Below are 26121 nucleotides of genomic sequence, written 5' to 3'. Positions count from 1 at the left end.
CTTATAAATGGACTTAGTTTTTCTGCCAGTAAACATTACATTAACTCTGTGGTAAAGTTTTAAAATTTTAATAACTTTCTTTTAACTATCCTGGATTTGTAACAAACTTAGACAGAAGATTGTTTATGATCTAAAACTAGAAGGAAATTTTGTAAAAAATTGTTATTTTCTGTTTTTCCATATATTACTTATAAATGGACTTTAAAAGCTTTTCTTTAAGTTAACATTACATACAGTCTGCAGTAAAAACAAATAAAACTTTTAGAACATAAATTAAACCATCCTGGATTTTTACCAAAATTTGGATCAACAGATAGTATCTAGATGAAATTTTTTCCCCAATTTTTGTTGAGTCTGCTATATACTAACAGCAAAAGTAGGTGAGACACTTGGTTCCTGGAACCCTTACAAATTTTCCCCTATATTAGACTGCAAAATTTCAATTACTTTGTCATAGTTTCTTGAAGGGTCATAAACGGGATTTAAGAGAGAAATACTATTTTTAGTATAAATAGGGTGATTTTATTAACTTCTTGGTTAAAATCAAAAATAAAATTTACCATTTACTCAGACAATCGTCCACCCTTTACATTTCAGAATCACTTAAAATTTTACAGAATTTGAAAGTTTAATGAACAGCATTTGGATATAAATATTTAAGCATCTTTACATAATTTTCATCTCGGTACAATATCCCATTTAAAAAAATATAAATTCATTAAGGGACTTTATTTGTGGGTACTTGACTATTATCTGTAACTGGGATCCTATTTCATATAGAAATATATCAAGAGGCTCTAAAGAGCCTGGGTCGCTCACCTTGGTCTATGTGCATATTCAACAAAGGACTCTACAACATTGTAAAGAAGAATAGAATTCATGAATAAAATCTGTTTTGTTGATCTTGTATTGTTGATCATTTAGCCTGTTTAGATTCTCTCTATCTTCTTTAGTTTTTGCTCAAAACACAAAATTTTTAAGGGCAACCCATTCTATAAAGAGTCACAGTCTACTTAACTATATCGGCAAAATTTTATTTGTAAGTAGATCATGACTTGCTGATCATTTTGTGATTTAAAGTGTATTTTTATCAATTAAAAATAAAACTTTCTATCATTTTGGACAAAAAGCAAAAAGAAAGTGAACATGAGTTTTATTAAAATCTGGCAAGAATTGTACCCATCAGAGCACTGACCAGGCTCTTTTCCATAAAGGACAAGGTACGATAAGGCCCGTTTTTGGCCCCCCTATTTTCTCATTTTTCAAATTCTGTTTTGGAAAGCTACTTTTTAAGTTAAAACATTCCCTGATGTTTGAAGTTTGTTTGGATATACTTCAAAACCACTAATTTTTGCAACTGGGTGAGGTGAGGGGGTGTACTTTCTGTTATTATTCAAATATTGTAATTATTATTCACTTTGAAGGTGTTCAGTACAACTAATTTTTAGTTTTTAAGTGCCTGCGCCAAAGTGACCCAGAAATTTTTTTATTCCAATGTCATGAGAACTGTTTTTGCTGTCTAAATCGCCATAATTTTCTCCGGGTCACGTAGGCGCACACTATTAAATTTTTAGAAACAATGGCCAAAAATCGTAATTTTTCCTTCTTTTGGCGTTTTTGATGCCCTTTTACCCCCCTCACCTCACCCATTTTCTGAAATTAATGGTTTTGAAGTTCATCCAAACAAACTTCAAACCTAAGCGAATATTTAACGTGATAAGCAGCTTTTCAAAACAAATTTTGAAAAATGAGAAAATAAGGGGGCCAAAAACGGTTCTTATCGTACCTTGTCCTTTAATATTTCCAAGGCCCATTACTTTTTTTAAATAAACAGCTGCGCCATGAGCACATGATGCGCCCATTGGGTTTTTCAAAGAATAAAGTTCAATAACTTCTCAACGTCATATCAGAAATTTATAAAAATTGAAAAGGAGCTTAAACAAAAGATACAAACAATTTATCAAAGTTTCATGAAAACTGCTGAAAGCATTTTTGAATTATTGTCCAAAAACTGGAAAATCCCCCCTTTTTAATGAATAAAACCCCAAAACTCAGAAACGTAAAACCTAAAATTTATAAAAATAACAAGAGGCTGTCAGAGCTACAGCAAACTGGATTTATTAACATTTATTTGTGTCCTGGCATTTTTCAATATCACAAGGACCATAACTGATGAACGGTGAAAGTGAAAATCGTAAATATCAAATTTGACCTCCATTTTGTCATCAGTAACAACATATTTAAATTTGAAAAGCTTTGGTTGAACGGTTCAAGAGTAAATGCTTGGACACGACTGGAAACACCATTTTTTCAATCTCTCAAGAACCATAACTCCTGAACGGTAAAAGTCAAAATCTAATTATTGAACTTGACCTCCATTTTGTCATCAGTAACAACATATTAACATTTTAAAAGCTTTGGTTGAACAATTCATGAGTAAATACACGGACACAACTGGAAACGCCATTTGTCGATCTTTCAAGATCCATAACTCCTGAACGGTAAAAGTCAAAATCGTCATTATTGAACATGACCTCCATTTTGTCATCAGTAACAACATATTAAAATTTTAAAAGCTTTGGTCGAATGGTTCATGAGTAAAAAGGGATCTTATGTCAATAAATGTAAACTATTTACCAAAGTGTCATGAGACCTGCTGAAAGCATTTTTGAGTGATTGTCCGAAAACTGGAAAATCCCCCCTTTTTCAATGAATAAAACCCCATAACTCGGAAACGTATAATCAAAAATTGATAAAAAATGAAAGGGAGCTCACGTCAATAGATATAAACAATTCACCAAAGTTAAATGCAAATTGGTTTTTAAAGCATTTTTGAGATATTGTCTGAAAACTGGAAAATCCCCCTATTTTAATAAATAAAAAACCCCATAACTCGGAAACTTAAAATCAAAAATTTATAAAAAACCAAGGGAGCTCACTTCAATAGATATAAACAATTCATCAAAGTTTCTTGCACATTGGTTAAAGTGTTTTTGAGTTAATGACCGACATGTTGACGAAGGACGGAAGGACAGACGGACAACGGTATACAATAATACGTCCTGTAAACAGGCGTATAAAAAATAATCCCAGGGGCTTTTCCATGGCTCATTAAGGGCACAACCAATGTCTCATACCGAACTTTAACAGAACTGGAAGTCACATGGGACTGCCACCATTCAACAGGTCAAAAGGTCAGTTATATTTTAAGGTCTTTTAAAAAATACTGATCATTTTTGCAGTTTATAGGAGATAGATTAGCAAGTAACCACAATAAATGGCCCTGTAAAGGTGTTTCTTTTTAAATTCAATTGTTTTGAGTTTATAAATCTCTATTGCATGTATTGCTTAAATACTTAAACCAGTTAAATGAGACTTACCTGTAAGGTGAAGTTTGACTCAGATTTCTTCGACCAATTGGGTACCTCTGGCTAAAATGATAAAACTGACCTGTATTATTTTTGTTACTCTTTCAAAAATATACACAAAACAGGATACTTTAAAGAATTATCTCGTAATAACTTTTTTTAGTTTCAAAGATATACACAAAAACTATTCTTAATTGACGTAACTTTTGAACAGATTGTTGAACAGTTTTCAGTCATAAGCATACAACGTTGTTCTTTGAAAGGAACATTCTATGCAATAGGCGTAAAAATTATTGGTGAAGGTGCCTTGTCCCTATGACTACAAGAGAAATAACTCTTATAAGGGTTGATAACAAATTACTTTTTTTTCTGTTTATAATTTGCATAGCTATATATAGAGTGTTTCTGTACATGTTGCCATTCTCAGATCAATTCTATTTGTAACAATTTTAAAGATATATGCAAATAAATGTAATGTTTTCAAGGGCATATAACACTGGTGATACTTCATGATGAGATGTACCTATTGTCCAAATAGGGTCATGATATCCTCAAAAAAGACGCCATGTTAAAAAACAATAAAAGGGAGATAATTTGTAAAAAGGGAGATGAAATCTTACAAAGGGTCATCTGGTAATAACGAGGTCAATTGATGGGTCAAATGAGTATACAAAGTAGAGACAGAAACCACAATAAATGGCCCTGTAAAATTTATTTTTTTTTTATATTGGATTGTTTGAGTGAATCTTTCTGTATGTACATTGTGTTGCTATATTAACCAGTTAAATGAGACTTACCTGTATTGGCTGTAAGGTGAAGTTTGACTCAGATTTCTTCGACCAATTGGGTACCTCTGGCTAAAATGAGATGATAAACTGACCTGTATTTTATTTTTGAAATTATAATCAGAAAAATTGTATATCTGCATCATATTTTTAAATAGATGAGCCTGAAATGGGTATAGAATTTTTTTCTAATCCATTCTTCTAAAAAGTGTCACCTTTTTCAGCCTATTTTCATGATTTCATATGGTGCCACCCCTCACTTATTGATATTTTGGTTAATTAAGTACTAAGGATATATATGGTAATATAAAGAATATTTCAGCAAACATTGTTGTGGGTGAGGGATGGTGCTAAAGTTATTTTTCATAAAAGTTCCACATAGAAAAAGTATTCTGGAATATTATTTCCACTAGAATAAATATTACAGAATATGTTCCTTATTGCATAAATGATATATAATAGAATATTTATTCCAACAGGAACAGATATTATGACATTGTTTATAACAAAGTTTCTAGTGGAACATCTGTTAGGCAGAACAAATATACGACGCCAGGTTTAACATAATTGTTTCACTTCCTAAGTTGATATTATATTCTTCTTAATAGCTGAACATGCCTAATTCATGCCTAATTAACCCATCTCTAGCTAAGGGGTATAATTTAAGTTCATATGCATACAGATTTAATTAGTTCAAACTATTCACTTGCAAATGAATAATCCATTAGCCATGTTTCTTTGCTTATCTTGACAAAACTGAACCTGGCTGCTAAAAGCAAATTATTATATCATTATTTCATTTTCATTAATAATTAAAACAAAAAAAATTCAAAAGAAAAAATGGGGTCAACAAACTTGTTTTCTTGCTACAAGTTAAAGATGAAAATTTCACTAATATTTCAGCAATCTTTGCCTAGGCTTGTAAAAATGCTATCATGCCTGTTAAAATCATCTCTACTGGTCAATAGAATTTTACTTTAATTTTCATAAAATTCGGTTTGAATGGGCATATACATTGAAATTATGCTTATTGTGCATATTGTTCCAGTATAAAAAAAAAACCCTACTTTACGAGTTATCTCACCGATATGGCTAAGCTGAAAAAATAAATCAAACAAAACAAATATTTAGTATTCTTTCAAAAAGTCTAAATAATGCAATTAATCTTCATCTAAATGAGCAGTCTAACACATTAATTGCCAATCTGTCTAAATAAATGGAGATTTAATTAAACTAGAGGATCCAAGGAGCCTGTGTCTCTCACCTGATATCTTTATTTACAATTGATGCATGAAATGATGCAACCGTTATACTTTTGCTTTAGTTTCAGAGATGTAAGTCAAAAACTGCGTATTTCCCCCTAAGTTCTATTTTTAGCCATGTCTGCCATGTTGGTTGGCAGGCAGAGTCATTGAGTGATTGACACATTATTTAAACTATATACCCTAATGCTGAATGTGGCCAAGTTGGTTAAATTTGTCTCAGTTGTTTCAGGAGAAGACTTTTGTATAAGATTACAAACATTTATGAAAAATTGTTAAATTTGATTTTAAAGGGCAATTACTCCTTATGGGGTCAATTGACCATTTTGATCATGTGACTTATTTGAAGATCTTCTGAACATTATTGCGGTTTACAGTTTACCTCTATCTACTGTAGAAACATTAATTTTCGTGGGGTTAAAATTTCATGGTTTTGTCTCTATATAAGATTTCATTGGGATTTAATTTCATGGTTTTCATTAAATGGAATTGATATGGTATGATGGTTGAATTTTCATGGGGGTTTTAATTTCATGGATATATTCTTTCCACGAAATAAAGGAAATTAAATCCACCACGAAAATTTCTGCTTTTACAGTATCATAATATTCAAGATAATAACCAAAAACTGCAAAATTTCTAATTCAGGGGCAGCATCCCAACAACGACTTGTCTGATTCTTCTGAAAATTTCAGGACAGATAAATCTTAACCTGATGATCATTTTTACCCATGGCCAAATTTGCTTTAAATGCTTATGTCTCAGAGACATAAGCCAAAAATTGCATTTTACCACTATGTACTATTTTTAGCCATGTCGGCCATCTTGATTGGTGAGCCTGGTTATAGAACACATTTTAAAACTAAATACCCTAGTAATGATTGTGGCCAAGTATGATTAAATTTGGCCCAGTAGTTTCAGAAGAGAAGATTTTAGTAAAAATTTACTATAAAGGGCAATAACTCCTTAAGGGGTCAATTGACCATTTTTGATGGTGGTATACAGACAATCTACCTTTACCATAACAAAAGACACTTGTTTGATTGAATGACAATAAAGATCAATATTTCCTCCAAGTTTTATTTTTTTATTAGAAATTAAGAATCTGACAAAATAAAAACAATCAAATTTTTTTGTATACTTTATTGCTCCTTATACTTAAAAATTTAGCTATCCCTTATGGTAATTGTCAAATTAAAAGTTAAAGAGTCCAGAATTATATGGATATCCTATTTTTATAATATTTCACATGAAAATCGTTTTTGATCATAAGCTATCATAAAAATGCAGAGATTTGGATGAATAGGTTACTTTTGTACTCAATCTGACTCCTTGTGAAAGCAGTATCTGACTTTAACCCATTCGCCCCCAATCCCGCCTGTAGTCGTGATGGCGACCACCATTCTTTGATGGCCTGTATGACCCTCCATACATTTTTAGAACTGCCCTAGCTCAACTGTCTTTACAGTAGGGACGTCAACCATGCAATTCATGGTCCATAAACTCTTCTCAGATGTGTGATTATGAAAATATGGGAACTTAAATGGCCTTTTTAGAGTTCAAAATCGGAAAAACGTGTAAAGAAGCCAAAATCAGGTGGGGGTGGGAGTCTTTTAACGACCCCTACGTTACTGGTATGGGTTGTAGGTATCAACTATTATCATAAATACATGCATAGATGGTACAGGAACACAATGAGGTATAGTAGGGCCAAAAGAAATGTGGTCTGTAAAATCTAGGTCACCGTTTTGTCAGAAATCGGTAAAAACGGACATTTAGGCATAGTTGGCTACCCAATAATAATTCCCCAGCAAGATTCTCAAGTCACATTTACTTCCAGTCAGTATGGATAGACTGCTGTAACTGTAAGGTACTACTTGAATGACAAAGAAACACAGTTTAGTTAATGTTCACCTCTCAAGGTCGTATTAAAATCGAAAAATGGACTGAAAATGATCATTTTTCAGTGGGGGTGGGTTCAAACCCACCAGAAAATATACCACGTCCCACCCCACCCCCCAGCCATGCCATCTGTAAGCGTTCTTTCATTCCGCCATGTATTTATTCCGGGTAACTGTTTTTCACTAGAGAATATTGGATGTAAATAGTGTGAAAGCGTCGATCTTGATATCGTTTTGTTTATATTAGACCGGTTTATTGTTTACATAAATTATTCCACACAGAATGTACACGGAATATAGTAGGAATATTGCATTGAATTCCTACCAGAAAAGAGTGATATTCTAGTCAGACAGTAGTAGGAATCCACACGGAAAATAGCCGAAATATTTAAATTAGCAGGAATTTCTTAGTAGGAATATTGTATATTTCTACCAGGAATATTTAAATTAGCAGGAATAATTTGGCGGGAAAAAAAATTCCTACTAGAAAACCTGGCAGGAATTTTTCAAAATTCCACATAGAAAAAAATATTTTCTAGTAGGATTCTAAAAATATACAAAATGTAAGTGTATATTCACAAATATACAACTGGGTCAATCATTTAAGTTTGAATCTCAACAACAAAAAACAAAGGAAATGCATGGAATATATTCATTTAAAAAAAGTTGACTTTTGAAATGTATGAGTAAGCTGTGATATATCCAAACATATATGTAGATGGGCAAAAAGGTTGATTCTAAGATGAAATTAAAGAGTTATGAAAAATTAATAAGTAAAATAAAATTATGCAATATTGTTGAATTAACTGATTACTAAATATATTGGCATACAGATCAAAAATTTAATCTTTAAAGTATAAAATTTACCTTCAATCTACATGAGCCATATTTTCTCATATTTCGATATTGTAGTTGTTTAACCCTTGCAGCATATTGTGTTCCAACACAACTTTTTTTTCTTCTACCCTTCAACTTTTGAATTTGTGAACTGGAACTTGTTTGCATTCAACACAGCAAAATTTATGTCATAATTAGCAAACAGGAATCCAGTTTAAGATAATTAAAAAGATTCCATGTAGAAAGATTTTCTAGTAGGAATAAATTAATTCTGGTAGGAACCTTGTAGTAGGAAAATGAATAATCTTATCATATTTTCTATATTTAAATATGAATATTACAATTAGTGACAATTTAAAAGCATATGATTTTATAGATTTGCATAGAAAAATTATTTAAATCTCATTCGTTAATAAGCATTATTGTGTTATCGTGAGTTCAAAATGAGTACTAATCACCTCATCAATGAATAGATCTAAAGCACTAGTGTAATTAATCCCGCCGGGTATAAAATAACTAGTGCAATCATTCCGGTACAAAATCACTAGTGTAATCATTCCTGATTCAAAAACACTAGTGTGAACATTCCTTGGATGAAAACTCTCCACTTTTTACATAAATCAACTATGCAATTTTCAAATACACTAAAAACTATTAAGCCACATTTTATATATATTTCACCTTCAAAAAAACCTTTTTAGAACCTTAAAATGACTGGTGGATGTTTTACACTGGACCCGGATAGAAAACCCTAGTGATTTTTTGTTGGTGGATAAAAATCACTGGGGATTTTCTTCCTCCGTATAAAGTACACTGGCGGAATCAAACCACTGTTACACATCAGACCCAAAATCTCAATACATAGATTAATAGATCAGCATCAGTTACAGCATCAAGAGTCTACTAATTTGCATAAGTTTGCAAATTTTCAAAAATGATTAATTTTCCGGAAATCTCTTGGGGTCGAATGAGTTAAGAGGTAGTCCAAAGCAGGGAGCATGTTAAATGCTTGTCAGTATTGTAAAATCTCAATCTGTGTGAGCCCTTCAGTGTCTTTAGAATTTTGATAATAGTCAGAACTTAGTCAGGGTAACTTAATGAAACTTCTTCTGGCCCAAAAAGATTGATGTATTATACCTCAGTATGTTTTTCTATATAAAATATTAATATTTGTGCTATTTCATTACACAAGACTATTTGCCTATCAAAAATTTCAAAGACCTCGTTCAATAGTTTTATAATATTTCATCCACTTGTTTTTCATTGTATAACAATGCAGTCATTGAGTTGCTTTTAGACATGAAATATGGTTTTAGATGTAGGTATATGTATGTCGTGTACAAGTTGTAATGTTAAAAATTATAATTTGTACAGAATTTTTGTACAAGTTATCAGTGTTTTATGAACCGCTTTACACAAATGGATGATGCAAGAACATAGTCTTTTGTTTTGTATATCTCTGTCATATTTCCACAACAACATGATACAAACTAAAACTGAGCATTGATACAAAAACGTTGTAAGAACACAAAAGGACTCTTTATTGATATGATTTTAGTATAATTAGAAAAATAAAATTAGAATTTAAACCATTCAGGTATCCTCATATCCAGTTTGAGGACAAATTAAATAGCACTAAATGTTAGGTTGAAGTATATAAATTTGAATTTAAGACATTAAACTGATACATTTTTGAAGATAAAAATTATCACCTGGTGCAAGAAGGTATGTGTCAAAAAACTTATTTAAGACAGACAGCTAGATACCATAAACATATTATGTATACACAGGCCAGAGTCTGAGCTTGATTTGCGATATGATATAAAAACTTAACTGACGAAAAAAGGTCATTTATTCAAAATCATAAAATGCAAAAAATAAATTTTGCAAATAAACCATTAATTTGACATAAAAGTTCATATTTAATATGAAATAATAATACATAATTAATACGAAATTACATCAACTAAATTCATATCAATTGAATAAATGACAAAGAATAGCAAAGGTGGGGAGAAAAATCCACCCAATACATAAACATATATACAAATCTACTTCAAAAGATAACATTGAGGGAGGTATGTGGTTGGGAATTTTCAACAAATTGTTTGATAAGAATCGATCACAAGTTAACTCATCAAATGCTGATGATAAAAGGAAGTGACCACGACCCACTTACACGTGAACTCGTGCTGACCCCGCAAGATTATTGACCAATAAGAGAGATGAAATCCAATGATGCATTGGTCATAAGTGAAATTTCTCTGCATGTGAAAACGTGTTATCTAATTTCAACAATTTATCGCTTAATTAAGTAGGACACTCTGACCCTTTGACCAGACTAGAGACATCATAAATCTACAGTATAAATAACTCGCTCTTTATTTAAGTCTTAGTAATAACCAATTAAAACATAATTATCTTCTCTGCTGTCTTAAATTATTTTATTCAGCTTAATTTTCAATAAGCAAATAAAATTGGTTATCTTATACAAAATTATAATTTGTACAAACTTACATATTGTACACAACATATATATTGTTGTAATTTCTAATTAATATATTACATAGCATTTGAAAAAGAAACCAGATGCTCCGCAGGGCACAGCTTTATAAGACCGCAGAGGTCGAACCCTGAACAGTTGGGGCAAGTATGGACACAACATTCAAGCTTGATACAGCTCTGAATTTGGATTGTGATTAAATAGTTGACACAGCAAAGGTTTCTGACACAGAATGAATGTGGTCTAATGAACTTAAATTTTTTTTTTTTTGCTTTTGAGCAATACACTATGCTGTTGAATATTAATCCCCTCAAAAAAAAATATTTGAAGAAAAATTATTTTTAAATTTCTGAAATCTGAAATGAGAAAATTTTTACCCTCCCCCCCCCAAATATTTTTTCACCTCCCCCTTTCCCTTATTCCAAAAATAATCTCAATTCAGATTTCTAATGGAGTTGGCAACAATAACTACTCATTTAAATACATCATAAAATATTAAAATACAAGAGTGCACACACTAAAATGTCTCGCCTTCTTTACTAATCATTGATATTATGTTGATAGTCCTAAATATAAAACTTTATTACAACTGTCACATAAACTTAACATTAACCAAGTAAACTAAACATTGACCAATGAACCATGAAAATGAGGTCAAGGTCAGAAGAACCATGCTAGGCAGGCATGTACAGCTAACAATTCTTCCATACAACACATATAGTTGACCTATTGCTTATAGTTTAAGAAAAACAGACCAAAAAACAAAAACTTAACACTGAGCAATGAACCTTGAAAATGAGGTCAAGGTCAAATAAAACCTGCGTGACTGACATATAGATCATTAAATTTACATACATCAAATATAGTTGAACTATTGCATATAGTATTAGAAAAAAAGACCAAAACTCAAAAACTTAACTTTGACCACTGAACCATGAAAAAGAGGTCAAGGTCAGATGACACCTGCCAGCTAGACATGTACACCTTACAATCATTCCATACACCAAATATAGTAGACCTATTGCATACAGTATGAGAAAAACAGACCAAAACACAAAAACTTAACTATAACCACTGAACCATGAAAATGAGGTCGAGGTCACATGACACCTGCCAGTTGGACATGTACACCTTACAGTCCTTCCACACACCGAATATACTAGACCTATTGCTTATAGTATCTGAGATATGGACTTGACCACCAAAACTAAACCTTGTTCACTGATCCATATAATGAGGTCGAGGTCAAGTGAAAACTGTCTGACGGGCATGAGGACCTTGCAAGGTACGCATATACCAAATATAGTTATCCTATTACTTATAATAAGAGAGAATTTAACATTACAAAAAATCTTAACTTTTTTTTCAAGTAGTCACTGAACCATGAAAATGAGGTCACGGACATTGGACATGTGACTGACGGAAACTTCGTAACATGAGGCATCCATATACAAAGTATGAAGCATCAAGATCTTCCACCTTCTAAAATATAAAGCTTTTAAGAAGTGAGCTAACGCCGCCACCGCCGCCACTGCCGGATCACTATCCCTATGTCGAGCTTTCTGCGACAAAAGTCGCAGGCTCGACAATAAAATGACATACAGTCATGGTTAAAATTAATATTAATTAATAGTAACTTCTAAAAATAAATTCACAGCTACACATCTCAAGACAATCATCATTTCTTAATACATAATTTTCAAGCAGTGTAAGGGAGGTAATCAAACATATATATAACAGTATTTTTGACCCCTTTTTTGCCCCTAACTGCTAAAAGATTTTAGCCATAACCCCCCATAACCATCCCTTTGTAGTATGGAAACTTGTGGTATAATTTCAGAGAGATTTATACACTTAAACACAAGAAGTTATTGACTGAAAAACTACAAAAAATGCTTATTTGGGCCCCTTGTTTGGCCCCTCATTCCTAAACCTTTGGGACCATAACCCCCAAAATCAATCCCAACCTTTCTTTTGTGGTCATAAACTTTGTGTTAAAATCTTATTGATTTCTATTTACTTATACTAAAGTTATTATCCGGAAACCATCTGTCTTTGGATGACGCTGTCAACGCCGACGACATGATACCAATATAGGACCAAAAAAATTTTAATTTTTGCAGTCTTATAAAAATAAATTCTATGCAACATTTTATGGCATTTCAACGTAACAAATGCATGGAATGGGTCATCCTCTTCTTAATCTGTGATTGTTTTTGTGGACGGTAATTTATCTTAGTAAGCAGTTAATAAATGCATAGGAATTTTAAAGGATCCCTGGTTAAAATAAGTTAATTTTTAGTACCACAAGGACCAAAAAAATACTTTATTGTTCATCTTGCATATGCATGTATACCTGACTATTTGTTTTTCCCAGGTGGACATGGAGTAAGTATGGTTTTTTAATCTGTTTTGTTCAGTATAATTGAAAGCAAGTTTCTTGAAATTTTAATGTTATCTATTATCTATTGAACCAATACATGTATATATATATGTAGGACTCAAATCTATGGCGGGTTCCAAATCTATGGCAGATTCCTAATCTATGGCAAATATGACGTTACAAACGCCAAACAAATCAAATCTATGACAGTATTTTGTTTTCTCCAGATTTAGGCAGATTTAGGAATTACGTAATTTTCCGGGAAAAAGAGTAACATATAACGTCACAACAAAATAACGCCACATATAAGTTGTCGCCGACAGTAAAGTTGTTGGCTCTCAAAACTTTCCTAAGTCCTGTGTTTAAAATACGCAGGAAAACACTTTCCGCTTTCCCTACACAATTTGCCGATGGTTTAAATGAAGATGTGATCTTTTATCCATAGGAGGGACACTAATTATTGTACCGTCCGAATCCCGCGATCAAGAAAGGCACAGCTGTTTTAGTAGTGGATATTTTGGGAATGGAGTTATAGTAAATATTTTAGCGTCTACGGCTGGCAAAGTATTTAAAGTGAGAAAATGAAATTACAGGATACCACCTTGACTTAAATCGTCACCAGTTAAAAAAGATGGATTAACGCTGAAATAAATATTATGTGAAAAGTCAAACTGTTTAAATTTTTTTTTTTATAAAAAACTGCTTTCTTGTTTGTTAAGAGACTTCCATTTTTCTAGTTGTTTTAATTAATGGATTAAACAGGTACCATGCACAGATTAGGAAATGCTTATTTTTCCTGGGAAGATAATTTTAATCCCGATTTCTGTATTATGGTCACTTCTACACTTTTTTATGGTTGACATCACGATTTGGTTGACCATTATGGAATTTTTATTTCACAAATGTTTACAGACATGCTCCCGTTGTCGTACATTTCAACTTATTTAAGACAAGTCAGTGATTGTATTTGTACTGCCTTGCTCTACATTTGCGCAAAATCTGCCATAGATTTGGAAACAACAAAAATCCGCCATAGATTAGGAAATTACAAAACTTGCCATAGATTAGGATTTTAAAAAATCTGCCATAGATTAGGGATAGCATGACGTATTATTTACCATAGATTAGAAATCTGCCATAGATCTGGAACCCACCATAGATTTGAGTCCTACATATATATATATATATATACTAAAGCAATTCTTGCATGCATGGTTTTTATATATAAAAAAGAAGATGTGGTATGATTGCCAATGAGACAACTCTCCACAAGAGATCAAAATGACACAGAAATTAACAACTATAGGTCACCGTACGGCCTTCAACAATGAGCAAAGCTAGCTATAAAAGGCCCCGAAATGACAATGTAAAACAATTCAAACGAGAAAACTTACGGCCTTATTTATATGAAAAAATGAATGAAAAACAAATATGTAACACATAAACAAACAACAACCACTGAATTACAGGCTCCTGACTTGGGACAGGCACATACATATGTTTATGTTTATTACAAATCTATAACATATTATCAACAAATAATATTTCATTCAGTGGATGTTGATCGCAAGCTAATTAACCAAGGTTTACCAGATTGAGAGTTTAATTTGATAAACAATAATCAAAGCACCAAAGGCGCTATAGGCAGTTAATTAAAAAAATCAAAGGTAAACTTGGCAGAAGTTAAGATGAAAATTATGGAAGAATGGATGAAAATATTTTTCTCTAATTCTTCGTCAATTTATCCCTTTCTGCACCCATTATATAAAAAAAATTTAATCAACGTGTGGTTCGTTTGATCTCAGTTCTTCATTGGTTAAAATCCGATTATGACGTCGAATTTACTTGCTTTCCTCTGAATTTCCTATTGTGACGGCATGAAAAAAGGCGACCATGCCTGATGACGTCACATAGAAAGAACACATCTTTTTACAGATCATTCAAAAAGACGGAATAAGTTTGCCTGCATATTGTTTGAAAATCATTAGAGAAACAGATTCCACCACCAAATCTCGTGTAATACGATATTTATCCACTCTCGACAGTTAAATTTTAAATATTTAAAACGCTCGGTGAGCCTCGCGTTTTAAATTTGAAAATTTAACTGTCTCGAGTGGATAAATATCGTATCACACTCGATGCAGTGGTAGAATCTATATATCTCAGCTATTTCTCAAGTATCAAATAATGTTTGTACCGTAATGTTTCTGCTATCCAATCCTACCACTTTCAAAAGTTATTTCCAATTTATTTTTTAAAGATTTAATGTCTGAGATTATGCACATACACTGTCCCGTGTTAGGGGAGAGTTTTGTGCCAGCTAACATGTTTAACCCGCCACATTCTGTATGTACCTGTCCATAGTGAGGACCCAGTAATTTGGTGATTGTTGATTGTTGCTGTATATCATATTTATTTTTCATAATTGATTTGTACATAAATCAGGCTGCTTTAGTTTTATTGTTTTACATTTGTCATTTCGTGGTCGTTTATATCTTACTATGCAGTATAGGTTTTGCTAATTGTTGCAGACTGCATGGAGGAATATTCTTTTCAGAATAATAATTTCAATTATGGTGTCCAACAGTGGTGTATGGTTTAATTCCACTATGTACTAGAGTTTGAATATGCCATATTAGCGCTTTTAGTTGGATCAGCTGGTGCCACTATGCACAATCATCAAATCATACCTGAAACTATCTGAAATGATGCAATTTTCTTGTATACTAGTATTACAAGAAATGCTGATGTTGTTATAATAGCCTAGCAATGATGCAACATATATTTTTGAAGGCTGTATGGTTGCCTGTAATTGCTTACATCCACTTCATTTGAATTTTGGTGGATAGTTGTCTCATTTGCAATCATACCACATCTCGTTATTTTTATAATAATTACACATGTCTAATCTATAATAAGCTATTAACACTAAGATATGTTTTGCCTATTTGTTATTTTGATAATGCAAATGTTACACTTAAAATAGTAATACTTTAACATGTAAGTGATATTCAAAGTCAATGAACCATGACTGAAGGTACAGGGCTAAACAATCTCTATGGAAATGAAAGGTGCCAATGCTTGTACAACTGCAAACCAAATACCATTGACTTTTCATAAGTCGTTCCCTTTAAACAAACCTTAACACAAATTCAATTTCTAAGTCAATGAACCATAATGAGGGGGTGGAGTTATATAATATCCATGGAAATGAAACTTTTGAATACCAATACGTTCGCATACCAAATAGCTTTGACTTAAGATTACTGGTAATTTTAAACAGACATAATCATAATAATCACAAACTCATTCATGTAAACTAAGTAAAAGTTTCAAAGTCAATAGATCATGCATATGACTGAGGGGTGAGGACCAAATATCTTCTATGGAAAGGAGACGTACTAATGCTTCTACACCTACATGCCAATTATCATTGACCTACCACTATTGGTTTCCCTAATACTAACCTAATCAAAAACTAATAAATGAAATTTCAAAGTAACATAAGTTTCCAAGTAAAAAGAGCATGATTGAGGGGGCGGGGCCAAATAATCTCAATGGAAATTAGAAATGAAAAAGTTTATACAACAGCACACCAAATATCATTGACCTACCACTAGTGGTTCCCCCTAAACTGACCTAATCACAAACATATACATGTAAACTATGCAAAGTTTCAAAGTCAATAGACCATGACTAAGGGGGTTGGGCCAAATATTCTCTATGGTAATGAGATGTGCCTATGCTAACACAACTACTTACCAAATGTCATTGACCTACCAGAAACCAGACCTTATCACAAAATCACAAACTAATACATTGTTGATTCCGCCAAAACAGCATGCCTATATATATATATATATGTCTCACTTTTTGACTCTGTCAAGGCAAGACAAAAATTGCAACAGATTTAATACAAATATTTTGTCCATCTTTTTTTAATATTCTTCATTTCTTAGATATATCAATGCTGCGTTTACACATAATTCGAATTCGATTCACATTATTAACTGATTTGAATTAGTTTAATACGCATTCGAAACGTTTAATGTCCAAAAGTAAATTCTACTTGGAATTGCAATACACGTCAAAATCGCTTTACTGTGAATGCAGGGGTTAAAATTAACATTTGGTACTGGACAGTCCAGGACCTTTGACACTCCAAACTGAAAGGTCCACAACCTAAATTCCAGGTCCTGCTTTTACTTGAAATAGTTCATAACTCAGTAAGATACTTTAATGTGCTTTTGGTGTTAAGTTAGCTTGTTTCATTGTCAGTGTCACTGTCGTTTAACATGTTTAATAATAAATGTAATTGTCTTGTATATTAATTTATGAATTCAAATAATCTTTTTTTTTGTATTAGGAAGGCTGAGGGAGGCTGAGGGTATCACTGTGGGTGGGTGTGTTGTCTCAACAATTGATTATTTGTTACTAATTATACCATTATATTAAACAGTTCAAATTCAAAACTGTTTAAGTGTATCATATCTAGTTGCACTATATATTATATTAGCTAGTTCCTCTGTGAAAATAAAGTAAGAAACTTCCAGATTTTATAGGCCCTTCAAAATTGAGAAGAAATTACCTCATGGAATTGTAGTAATATGTTTAAACAATAAAAACATCTACATGTAATATCAATATTTATTAATGATAAGGAAAATACTGTCACATTTTATTGGTTTTTGACATGAAAATTTGTGAACTAAAAGTAATTTTGAGTTTCTGTATAAAATATTTCCTGCTTTTTCTTTCTTTTCAATATATCTTTGGTTTTCAATTCTAGAGTTTATATTTCATCATGATAGATGTATTTTGTCTCATGCCTGGAATTATTTTTTTTTTATTGTATTTAATCGGCAAACCCGGAATTACCCTTATCCGCCCCTGGAATTAGATCCGGTATTATAATTGTCTTCATTTCCGGTTTATGGCATCCATTGTTTTTCAATGTTGTTTTTGTCAGTCAGATACGATTTACTCGGATTTACACATAACATGTTGGCGATTTTCGGTATAAAGCTAGCGGTTGAACAAAATGATTATTATCAGAAATCACCAAATTTAAAACGTCCTTGACTTACGTTTTGTCGACGAAGTTAAAATTACCGCCAACTGAGACTTCAACTCCGTGTCATATTAGTCACAGCCGTTATACAATATTCCTACGCTTTGTGCCATTTGGCAACTGTAAACGACTTGTAATAAAAGATTTTCGGCGATGAAATAATTCATGCAATTGTTCTTTGACATCTTGGCCAAAAGCACAGGGGATAATAAACTACATAAGGATTTCTATTGAGCACTACTTCCTATGTGCAACTTCAAAACTTTTGGGTGGTTCGACGATCATTTAAGGTTTTTCTGGTCATATTTTTTGTATTCCAGAATTAAAAGTATGAAAAAAGTGTTCAATTAGTTATAAATAACATTATAGCCAGCCAGATAATAACAATGGCACATATTTCAGCATTTATTGGGTAGAACACAAATCTAGGGTGCTCGCATAAAGCAGCTTAACTGCTTAAAAACAGAGCAACAGGATAGCGTGACAGATAAGTGAATTGAAAGATTCTAAGTTTTTAAATTTCAATGCATTCCCATTTGACTATTAAAAAAATATTCCTTAACAGTTGTTAAATGATTTGTTGTATTGATATTATTCTTTAAGAATCTGTTATTTTTATTCCTTCATCACAGTTTTCTCCTGTGACTTGTGCAGTGCAGTGTAGCCAAAGTTATAACGTGAGGTCTCGTAGTTAAGGTAACAACATACGGGAAAAATCATCTGCAAATTAGGGTCTGGGAAGTCAATAATTCAATATTGTTACATTTAAGGACTTTGATAATAAAGGATTTTCTATTTAAAGTTCATTGTCCATTCTTTTAGAGTTAAACTTAGTCATTCAAGTATATAAAACATGCTCAACTTTTTTTTTCAAATTTGAAGTTTCACAATTTTAATGACTGGTTATGAGGGTAATAGCAATTAAGTTTTCCCATGGATTATAAATATTGCCCTCTGGTTTTTTTTAAAAGATCTAACTAGTCAAAAAAGGTTTTTATGGGTAAGTTCCATTAAATTCTAAACTCTGAACTTCCAATTTGACAATTACCATGTCCATGTGACGGCATAAAAATAATTAACTCCATTCTTAAATAATATTGTTTGGTATCAAATAATAAACAGCTGTGCCATGAGAGCATGATACGCCCGTTGTCTTGTGTGTGAAGTTATATGCAATACCCCCGTTGTCTTGTGTGTGAAGTTATATGCAATACCCTGGTAATCATGAAGAGTTTCTGAGAAACGGCACATGTGAAACCCCCCCACCCCTTTTTTTTACAATAGGATTTTGAATCATCACCAAAAAGTTTACAGATCTTTAGATTAATATAACTAAGAAGTGTTTAAAGTTTTAAGCAATAATCATAAATCGTTTTTGAGATACGGCACGACATGTGAAAACCCCCTCTTTTTTTTTTTTTTTTTTACAAAAAACTCGATAACTCTAAAACAAAATTTTGAATCATCATCAAAAAGTATACAAATCTTGAGATTAGTATATCTAAGAAGTGTGTAAAGTTTTAAGCAATAATCATTATTCATTTTTGAGATAAAGGGCTACATGTGAAAAAAAAACACCCCCTGTTTTAGTTACAAAGCCCTGTAACTCAAAAAGTTTTAATCTTATTTTCAAAAAAAATTAAACAGATCGTTTGACCATCATAAGAAACAACTATTTTAAGTTTCATGAAATTTGGATAAGTTGTTCTTAAGTTACGGTGCGACATGTTTACGCCAGACAGGTGGACGCTGGACATTTGTATACCATAATACATCCTGTCAAAATTTTGACAGGCATATAAAAACCCCTGGGAATTTAAATACTGTCAAATCCTTCGATTAGTAGAAAATACCTTAGTTTTATGTTTATTCTTTGGTGTACTGATGTTGGTAGTCTTTGTTTTTATTGTTGCTGTTGATGCATTGAGTGGCTGTGACATATACTGTATTTGTGGCTCAGACACATATATTACTTGACCAGTCTTTGGATGTGGTGTGTAGACATGTCGACCTGAATCATTTGTTCCAGATGGCTGCAAGATACTGTGCATTCTTATAGGAGTACTGCTATTTCCTGATGGAATATATTGAAGTTGCTGAAATCAGATGCAACAAAAACAGACATTTTTAGATTATCACTTATACTTTCACCTATTACAACAATTAGGTAGGTTTCTAGTCAATAACCAATCATACTAAAACTATAGTACAAAGTAAAAAGATTTACAAAAGTCTGACAGCTGAAGTCCTAGGCAAATGTCACCCTGGAACAACTAAACTAGAAATGTTATACAAATTGATAGGGAACTAGCATTGTACCATTAGACCAAACAGCATGAAGAATACACAGACCATTCCAACCATTCTCAATCCTTTCCCAAATAATCGAAATAATTTTACACACCACCAGAAGAACAAGCATTCTGTGGGTATTGCATGACAATACATAGTAGTCCCCTTACGATTAAAAATTCATTGTGTTGGGAAAAAATTCTAATTTGATCTAGCTATAACTTATCATGGTGTAAATTATATAACAAATATCAAGTCAATTTCTTCAAGCATGACGAAAAAAAGTGTTGAAAACTGATTATTTAAGTGTTTTCTAAGTCCAAGGACCATAACTCTGCACAAAATCAGGCCGCAACAAAATTTGAACTTGATCTGTAACTTCTCATGATAAAAATATTAACCAATTATCAAATCAATATCTTTAAAAATGACAAAAAAAGTGTCGAAAACTGATTATTTTAGTGAATTGTCTAAGTCAAAGGACCATAACTCTTCACAAAATCATCAGATCGGAACAAAATTCGAACTTGATCTGTAACTTGTACTACTTTTGGTTAACTGCAAAATTTGTACTTCATTGTTTTATTTTATGAATATACTTGTCCTGAGAGACGCCATGCTTCCTGGCCAAACATGTTGACCAATTAAACAAGTACCATGTCGTAAAAATTGAGTGTTGTTTTCTTTTGTGAATATATAATTGCCTTAAAATCTGACTCTCACTTTGGAAAGACAGTGACACATCCATCTCAAAATCCAAAAGAGGGTCTGCCAATTCTAATGTGTTAAGTTTTAATTTATAAAAACTGGTTAATGCACATTTGAGTAATCAATAATCATTACAAGTAACAAAGTGTTGACAGAATGGACTGGTTGTGATTTACATAACACTTCCTGTCTTACAGATGGACATATAAAAATAAACTTATCAATAAAGATTATAATCTCTGTACCCAATTAAAATCAATGAGAACACTAATTAGGTCTTTCCACTTTTCGGTGGAAAGACCTATTGTATTTGTTCTGATTATTATTATTTTTTTTTTTTTTCTTCTTCCGCCACTTTTATTTCTTGCGTATAAATTTTGTTTCGCAAGATGTCGCTTAGATGTTTGGTATATGATATTGAACAGTTTATGCGCCTTTGAAATTCACCCTGCGTAACCGAATACTTTTCTTTGTAGGAGTTATCTCCCCGAACACTGTTTTCCTTGTGACTGCATCTCCTCCGTAACCGTATAAGAAAGCGACAAATTTATTTTATAAAATTGCTCGTTATATCCTTCGCATGATTTGTTCAATTTTGACCGAAGCCATACGAACACTCCATATGAGAGTTATTTCCCCTAATGCATTTGAAATAAGTGATATGCATTTGTAACTGGTAAACCATAAGTGATAGAGACCTAGAGTCTGTTGATTTGAGGTCCTTGGTCCTAAAGAATAGAAAACTAGGTCAAGGTCAAAGGTCAAGGTCATGTTGTGATTTTTTACATTAAGTTCATATCGCTTCTTCCTAGAAAGAGTTATAGATATCGACAAAACAATTAAACCAAAAAGTTTGTCGCGACACGTGTTTACTAGAAAATTTTTGTCGAAATGGTACGCGTCATTTTATTGCAGGGTCAATGTCCCTGTTATGGTCGAATCAACAAATTACTTATCAAAACTTCAAACTTTGCAGCTATCATGTTGTAAATGTTTCTTATCTCAATTATCAACCACAGTCTACCACTACACTCCCCCCCCTTTTTTTTTCTACTGATTTTTTTTTAAAAGTTATCCCATTTCTATGAAAAGAAAATCGCTTTTAGTGCCGTACATTATACTGTAAAATGCCAATCCTTCTTATGTACAAATTTCTTTCTGAAATAGAAATCCATCCCTGCAAAAATCTGCTCCAATTCATGTATTTTCTGAAATTAATCGATGAGACACGTGCGGTCCGCTTGATTGGGAAATTAAAATCAATGTCGTAGAAATCGCTCCTTTAAGTTCGTAAATATTACTGAAATCTTACAATCAAATTTCTAAACATGCATTAAAATACAAATCTGTGCTCCCGTAAACATGTGTACGTAATTTGTATGCGTGATCCGACATCAATGACCTGTACAAAATAAAAACAATAGTTATCGTGTTTCTCTGATCAATACACATGTGCTCTGTTCAACGGTCTCCCCTGAAAAGAAATTAATATTCTAACTCCAGACATATATATTCGAGGGTCACGTGATCTCACAACATCATCTCGTGCGCGGACCTAAATTTAGAATAAAACATTGCATATCCAAATAAGGAAAATAAAACTTCCAAGATAAAATTTACTCCGTTTTCCTACAAATTCAATCAAAATGCATACACAACAAATAGATGAAAAATGGAAGTCCGAAGTAACATAGAAACTAGAGAAAATTTATAAACGAATGATGCTAGGATCAATTTTTATGAGGACATCTCAGGCGTCCGTTTAGCTGTGCGGGATGTCTAAGTACGCAGTCACGTTCGGTCAGAACATAGGCGTTATTTAAGTTAGCTGCGTCGCACAGAGAAAGTGCCATGCAATCAATCAATCAATCAATCAATCAATCAATCGACCAACCAACCAACCAACCAACCAACCAACCAAAAAACCAATTAATCATGTTTCGGAGGGGAAAGACCGTTTAACAATTGTTTTTAAAACAATTGATTTATATTATATTTTTTTTTTTTTTTCTTCTTCCGCCACTTTTATTTCTTGCGTATAAATTTTGTTTCGCAAGATGTCGCTTAGATAATTGGTATATGATATTGTACAGTTTATGCGCCTTTGAAATTCACCCTGCGTAACCGAATACTTTTCTTTGTAGGAGTTATCTCCCCGAACACTGTTTTCCTTGTGACTGCATCTCCTCCGTAACCGTATAAGAAAGCGACAAATTTATTTTATAAAATTGCTCGTTATATCCTTCGCATGATTTGTTCAATTTTGACCGAAGCCATACGAACACTCCATATGAGAGTTATTTCCCCTAATGCATTTGAAATAAGTGATATGCATTTGTAACTGGTAAACCATAAGTGATAGAGACCTAGAGTCTGTTGATTTGAGGTCCTTGGTCCTAAAGAATAGAAAACTAGGTCAAGGTCAAAGGTCAAGGTCATGTTGTGATTTTTTACATTAAGTTCATATCGCTTCTTCCTAGAAAGAGTTATAGATATCGACAAAACAATTAAACCAAAAAGTTTGTCGCGACACGTGTTTACTAGAAAATTTTTGTCGAAATGGTACGCGTCATTTTATTGCAGGGTCAATGTCCCTGTTATGGTCGAATCAACAAATTACTTATCAAAACTTCAAACTTTGCAGCTATCATGTTGTAAATGTTTCTTATCTCAATTATCAACCACAGTCTACCACTACACTCACCCCCCTTTTTTTTTCTACTGATTTTTTTTTTAAAGTTATCCCATTTCTATGAAAAGAAAATCGCTTTTAGTGCCGTACATTATACTGTAAAATGCCAATCCTTCTTATGTACAAATTTCTTTCTGAAATAGAAATCCATCCCTGCAAAAATCTGCTCCAATTCATGTATTTTCTGAAATTAATCGATGAGACACGTGCGGTCCGCTTGATTGCGAAATTAAAATCAATGTCGTAGAAATCGCTCCTTTAAATTCGTAAATATTACTGAAATCTTACAATCAAATTTCTAAACATGCATTAAAATACAAATCTGTGCTCCCGTAAACATGTGTACGTAATATGTATGCGTGATCCGACATCAATGACCTGTACAAAATAAAAACAATAGTTATCGTGTTTCTCTGATCAATACACATGTGCTCTGTTCAACGGTCTCCCCTGAAAAGAAATTAATATTCTAACTCCAGTCATATATATTCGAGGGTCACGTGATCTCACATCATCTCGCGCGCAGACCTAAATTTAGAATAAAACATTGCATATCCAAATAAGGAAAATAAAACTTCCAAGATAAAATTTACTCCGTTTTCCTACAAATTCAATCAAAATGCATACACAACAAATAGATGAAAAATGGAAGTCCGAAGTAACATAGAAACTAGAGAAAATTTATAAACGAATGATGCTAGGATCAATTTTTATGAGGACATCTCAGGCGTCCGTTTAGCTGTGCGGGATGTCTAAGTACGCAGTCACGTTCGGTCAGAACATAGGCGTTATTTAAGTTAGCTGCGTCGCACAGAGAAAGTGCCATGCAATCAATCAATCAATCAATCAATCGACCGACCAACCAACCAAAAAACCAATTAATCATGTTTCGGAGGGGAAAGACCGTTTAACAATTGTTTTTAAAACAATTGATTTATATTATATTATTGGTTATGTTTATAAAATCTAAATTTACAAAACATGAATAATAATAAAAATAGAATTAAAAACCAATTGTTCAGAGAACAATTGAAGGTCTTTCCACCCATAAAGATCTATTTTGATATAAAAATATTAAAATTCGGTTTAAAATGTCATTTCCAGCGTCAAATGATAGCTTATTGTACACGGATTCCAAAAATATATGGTTTCTATACATTTTTTTTTAAATAAGGGAGATAATTTGTTACTTCCGGTTTGAAAAATGTTACTTTCGGTATAATTTGAATGTTTACTTGACACTGATTCCAAAAATATATGGTTCTATATACTTTTATATTAAATAAGTACAAAAAATAGCTACTTGCGGTTTACACAAGGTCACTTCCTGTTGGATTTTTCAAGGTCAAATGGCTTGCAACCTAATGCAAAAAGTCCCATGGCTTTATCATGTATACATATGAGGTAAAAGCAAAGGTCAAAATCTAGAACGTCAAATTTACCTAAGACCTTGAGCTCAATTTCAAGGTCATAAACCAAGGACCTGAAATCAAAAGACCCTAGGTCTTAGTTATATATGGTTAATGAGTTATATCACCATACACATATTTTTAATTACAAGAGGGGAGAAAACTCTAATTTAATGTTAGCGCACCCTTTAACCAAAATGTATGTGTTACGACATGTCGCAACTAACAATTTAGTAATAATATGTTGTCGATATCTTATACGGAGTGAAAATAAGCCAAAATCAAAATTCAGAATATGACCATGACCTTTGACCTTGACCAAATTTTCTTTTATTTGGACCAAGGACCTCAAATCAAAAGACCCTAGGTCTCTATCACTTATGGTTTACCAGTTAGAAATGCATATCACTTATATCAAATGCATAAGGGGAAATAACTCTCATATGGAGTCTCCGGAACGCTTCGATGAAAACCAAACTCAACATCCTGACGATATAGCGAGCAATTTGGTAAAATAAATTTGTCGTAATCTTTTACGGTTGCGAAGGAGTAGTGGCCACAAGAAAAACAGTGTTTGGGGAGATAACTCTTACAACGTAAAGTATTCGGTTAAGCGGTTGTCAGTTTCAAAAGTGTATAAACTGTTCGATATCACATACCAAATATCTAAGTGATATCTTATGAAACAACAATACTACGCAAGAAAAAAATTAGGCGGAAGAAAAAAAAAAAAAAAAAAAAAATTAAAAACCAATTGTTCAAAGAACAATTGAAGGTCTTTCCAAATCAATTTTCTAAATAATTGATAGGAAGCTACTTCTGGTTTACTCAAAGTTATAAATAGCGTCAAAGTATAGATTTCTTCATACTGATACAATAAATAAATGGTTTTTATATACTTTTGCCTGAA

At 32.4% G+C, this 26121-nt stretch overlaps 1 protein-coding gene across 2 annotated transcripts in view; it reads right to left on the bottom strand.

Moving 5' to 3' along the window:
- The window catches only part of LOC127705757 (uncharacterized), a 60632-nt gene that overhangs the window by 10588 nt on the left and 23923 nt on the right, over nt 1–26121 (bottom strand). Inside the window, exons 5-7 of one of the 2 annotated variants that reach the window (XM_052210116.1) lie at nt 19964–20206; nt 4166–4225; nt 3381–3431 (exon numbers count right to left, since the gene is read on the bottom strand). In XM_052210116.1, the coding sequence (XP_052066076.1) occupies nt 3381–3431; nt 4166–4225; nt 19964–20206 (354 nt within the window). The remainder of the gene's footprint in view (nt 1–3380; nt 3432–4165; nt 4226–19963; nt 20207–26121) is intronic. The other variant, XM_052210117.1, reaches the window with a different exon arrangement.

This window comes from Mytilus californianus, unplaced genomic scaffold (genome assembly GCF_021869535.1).
Source record: "Mytilus californianus isolate M0D057914Y unplaced genomic scaffold, xbMytCali1.0.p SCAF_6, whole genome shotgun sequence".
Lineage (NCBI taxonomy): Eukaryota > Metazoa > Mollusca > Bivalvia > Mytilida > Mytilidae > Mytilus > Mytilus californianus.
The sequence above is the reverse complement of the archived record's forward strand: the minus strand, read 5'-3'. Positions and strand labels throughout refer to the sequence as shown.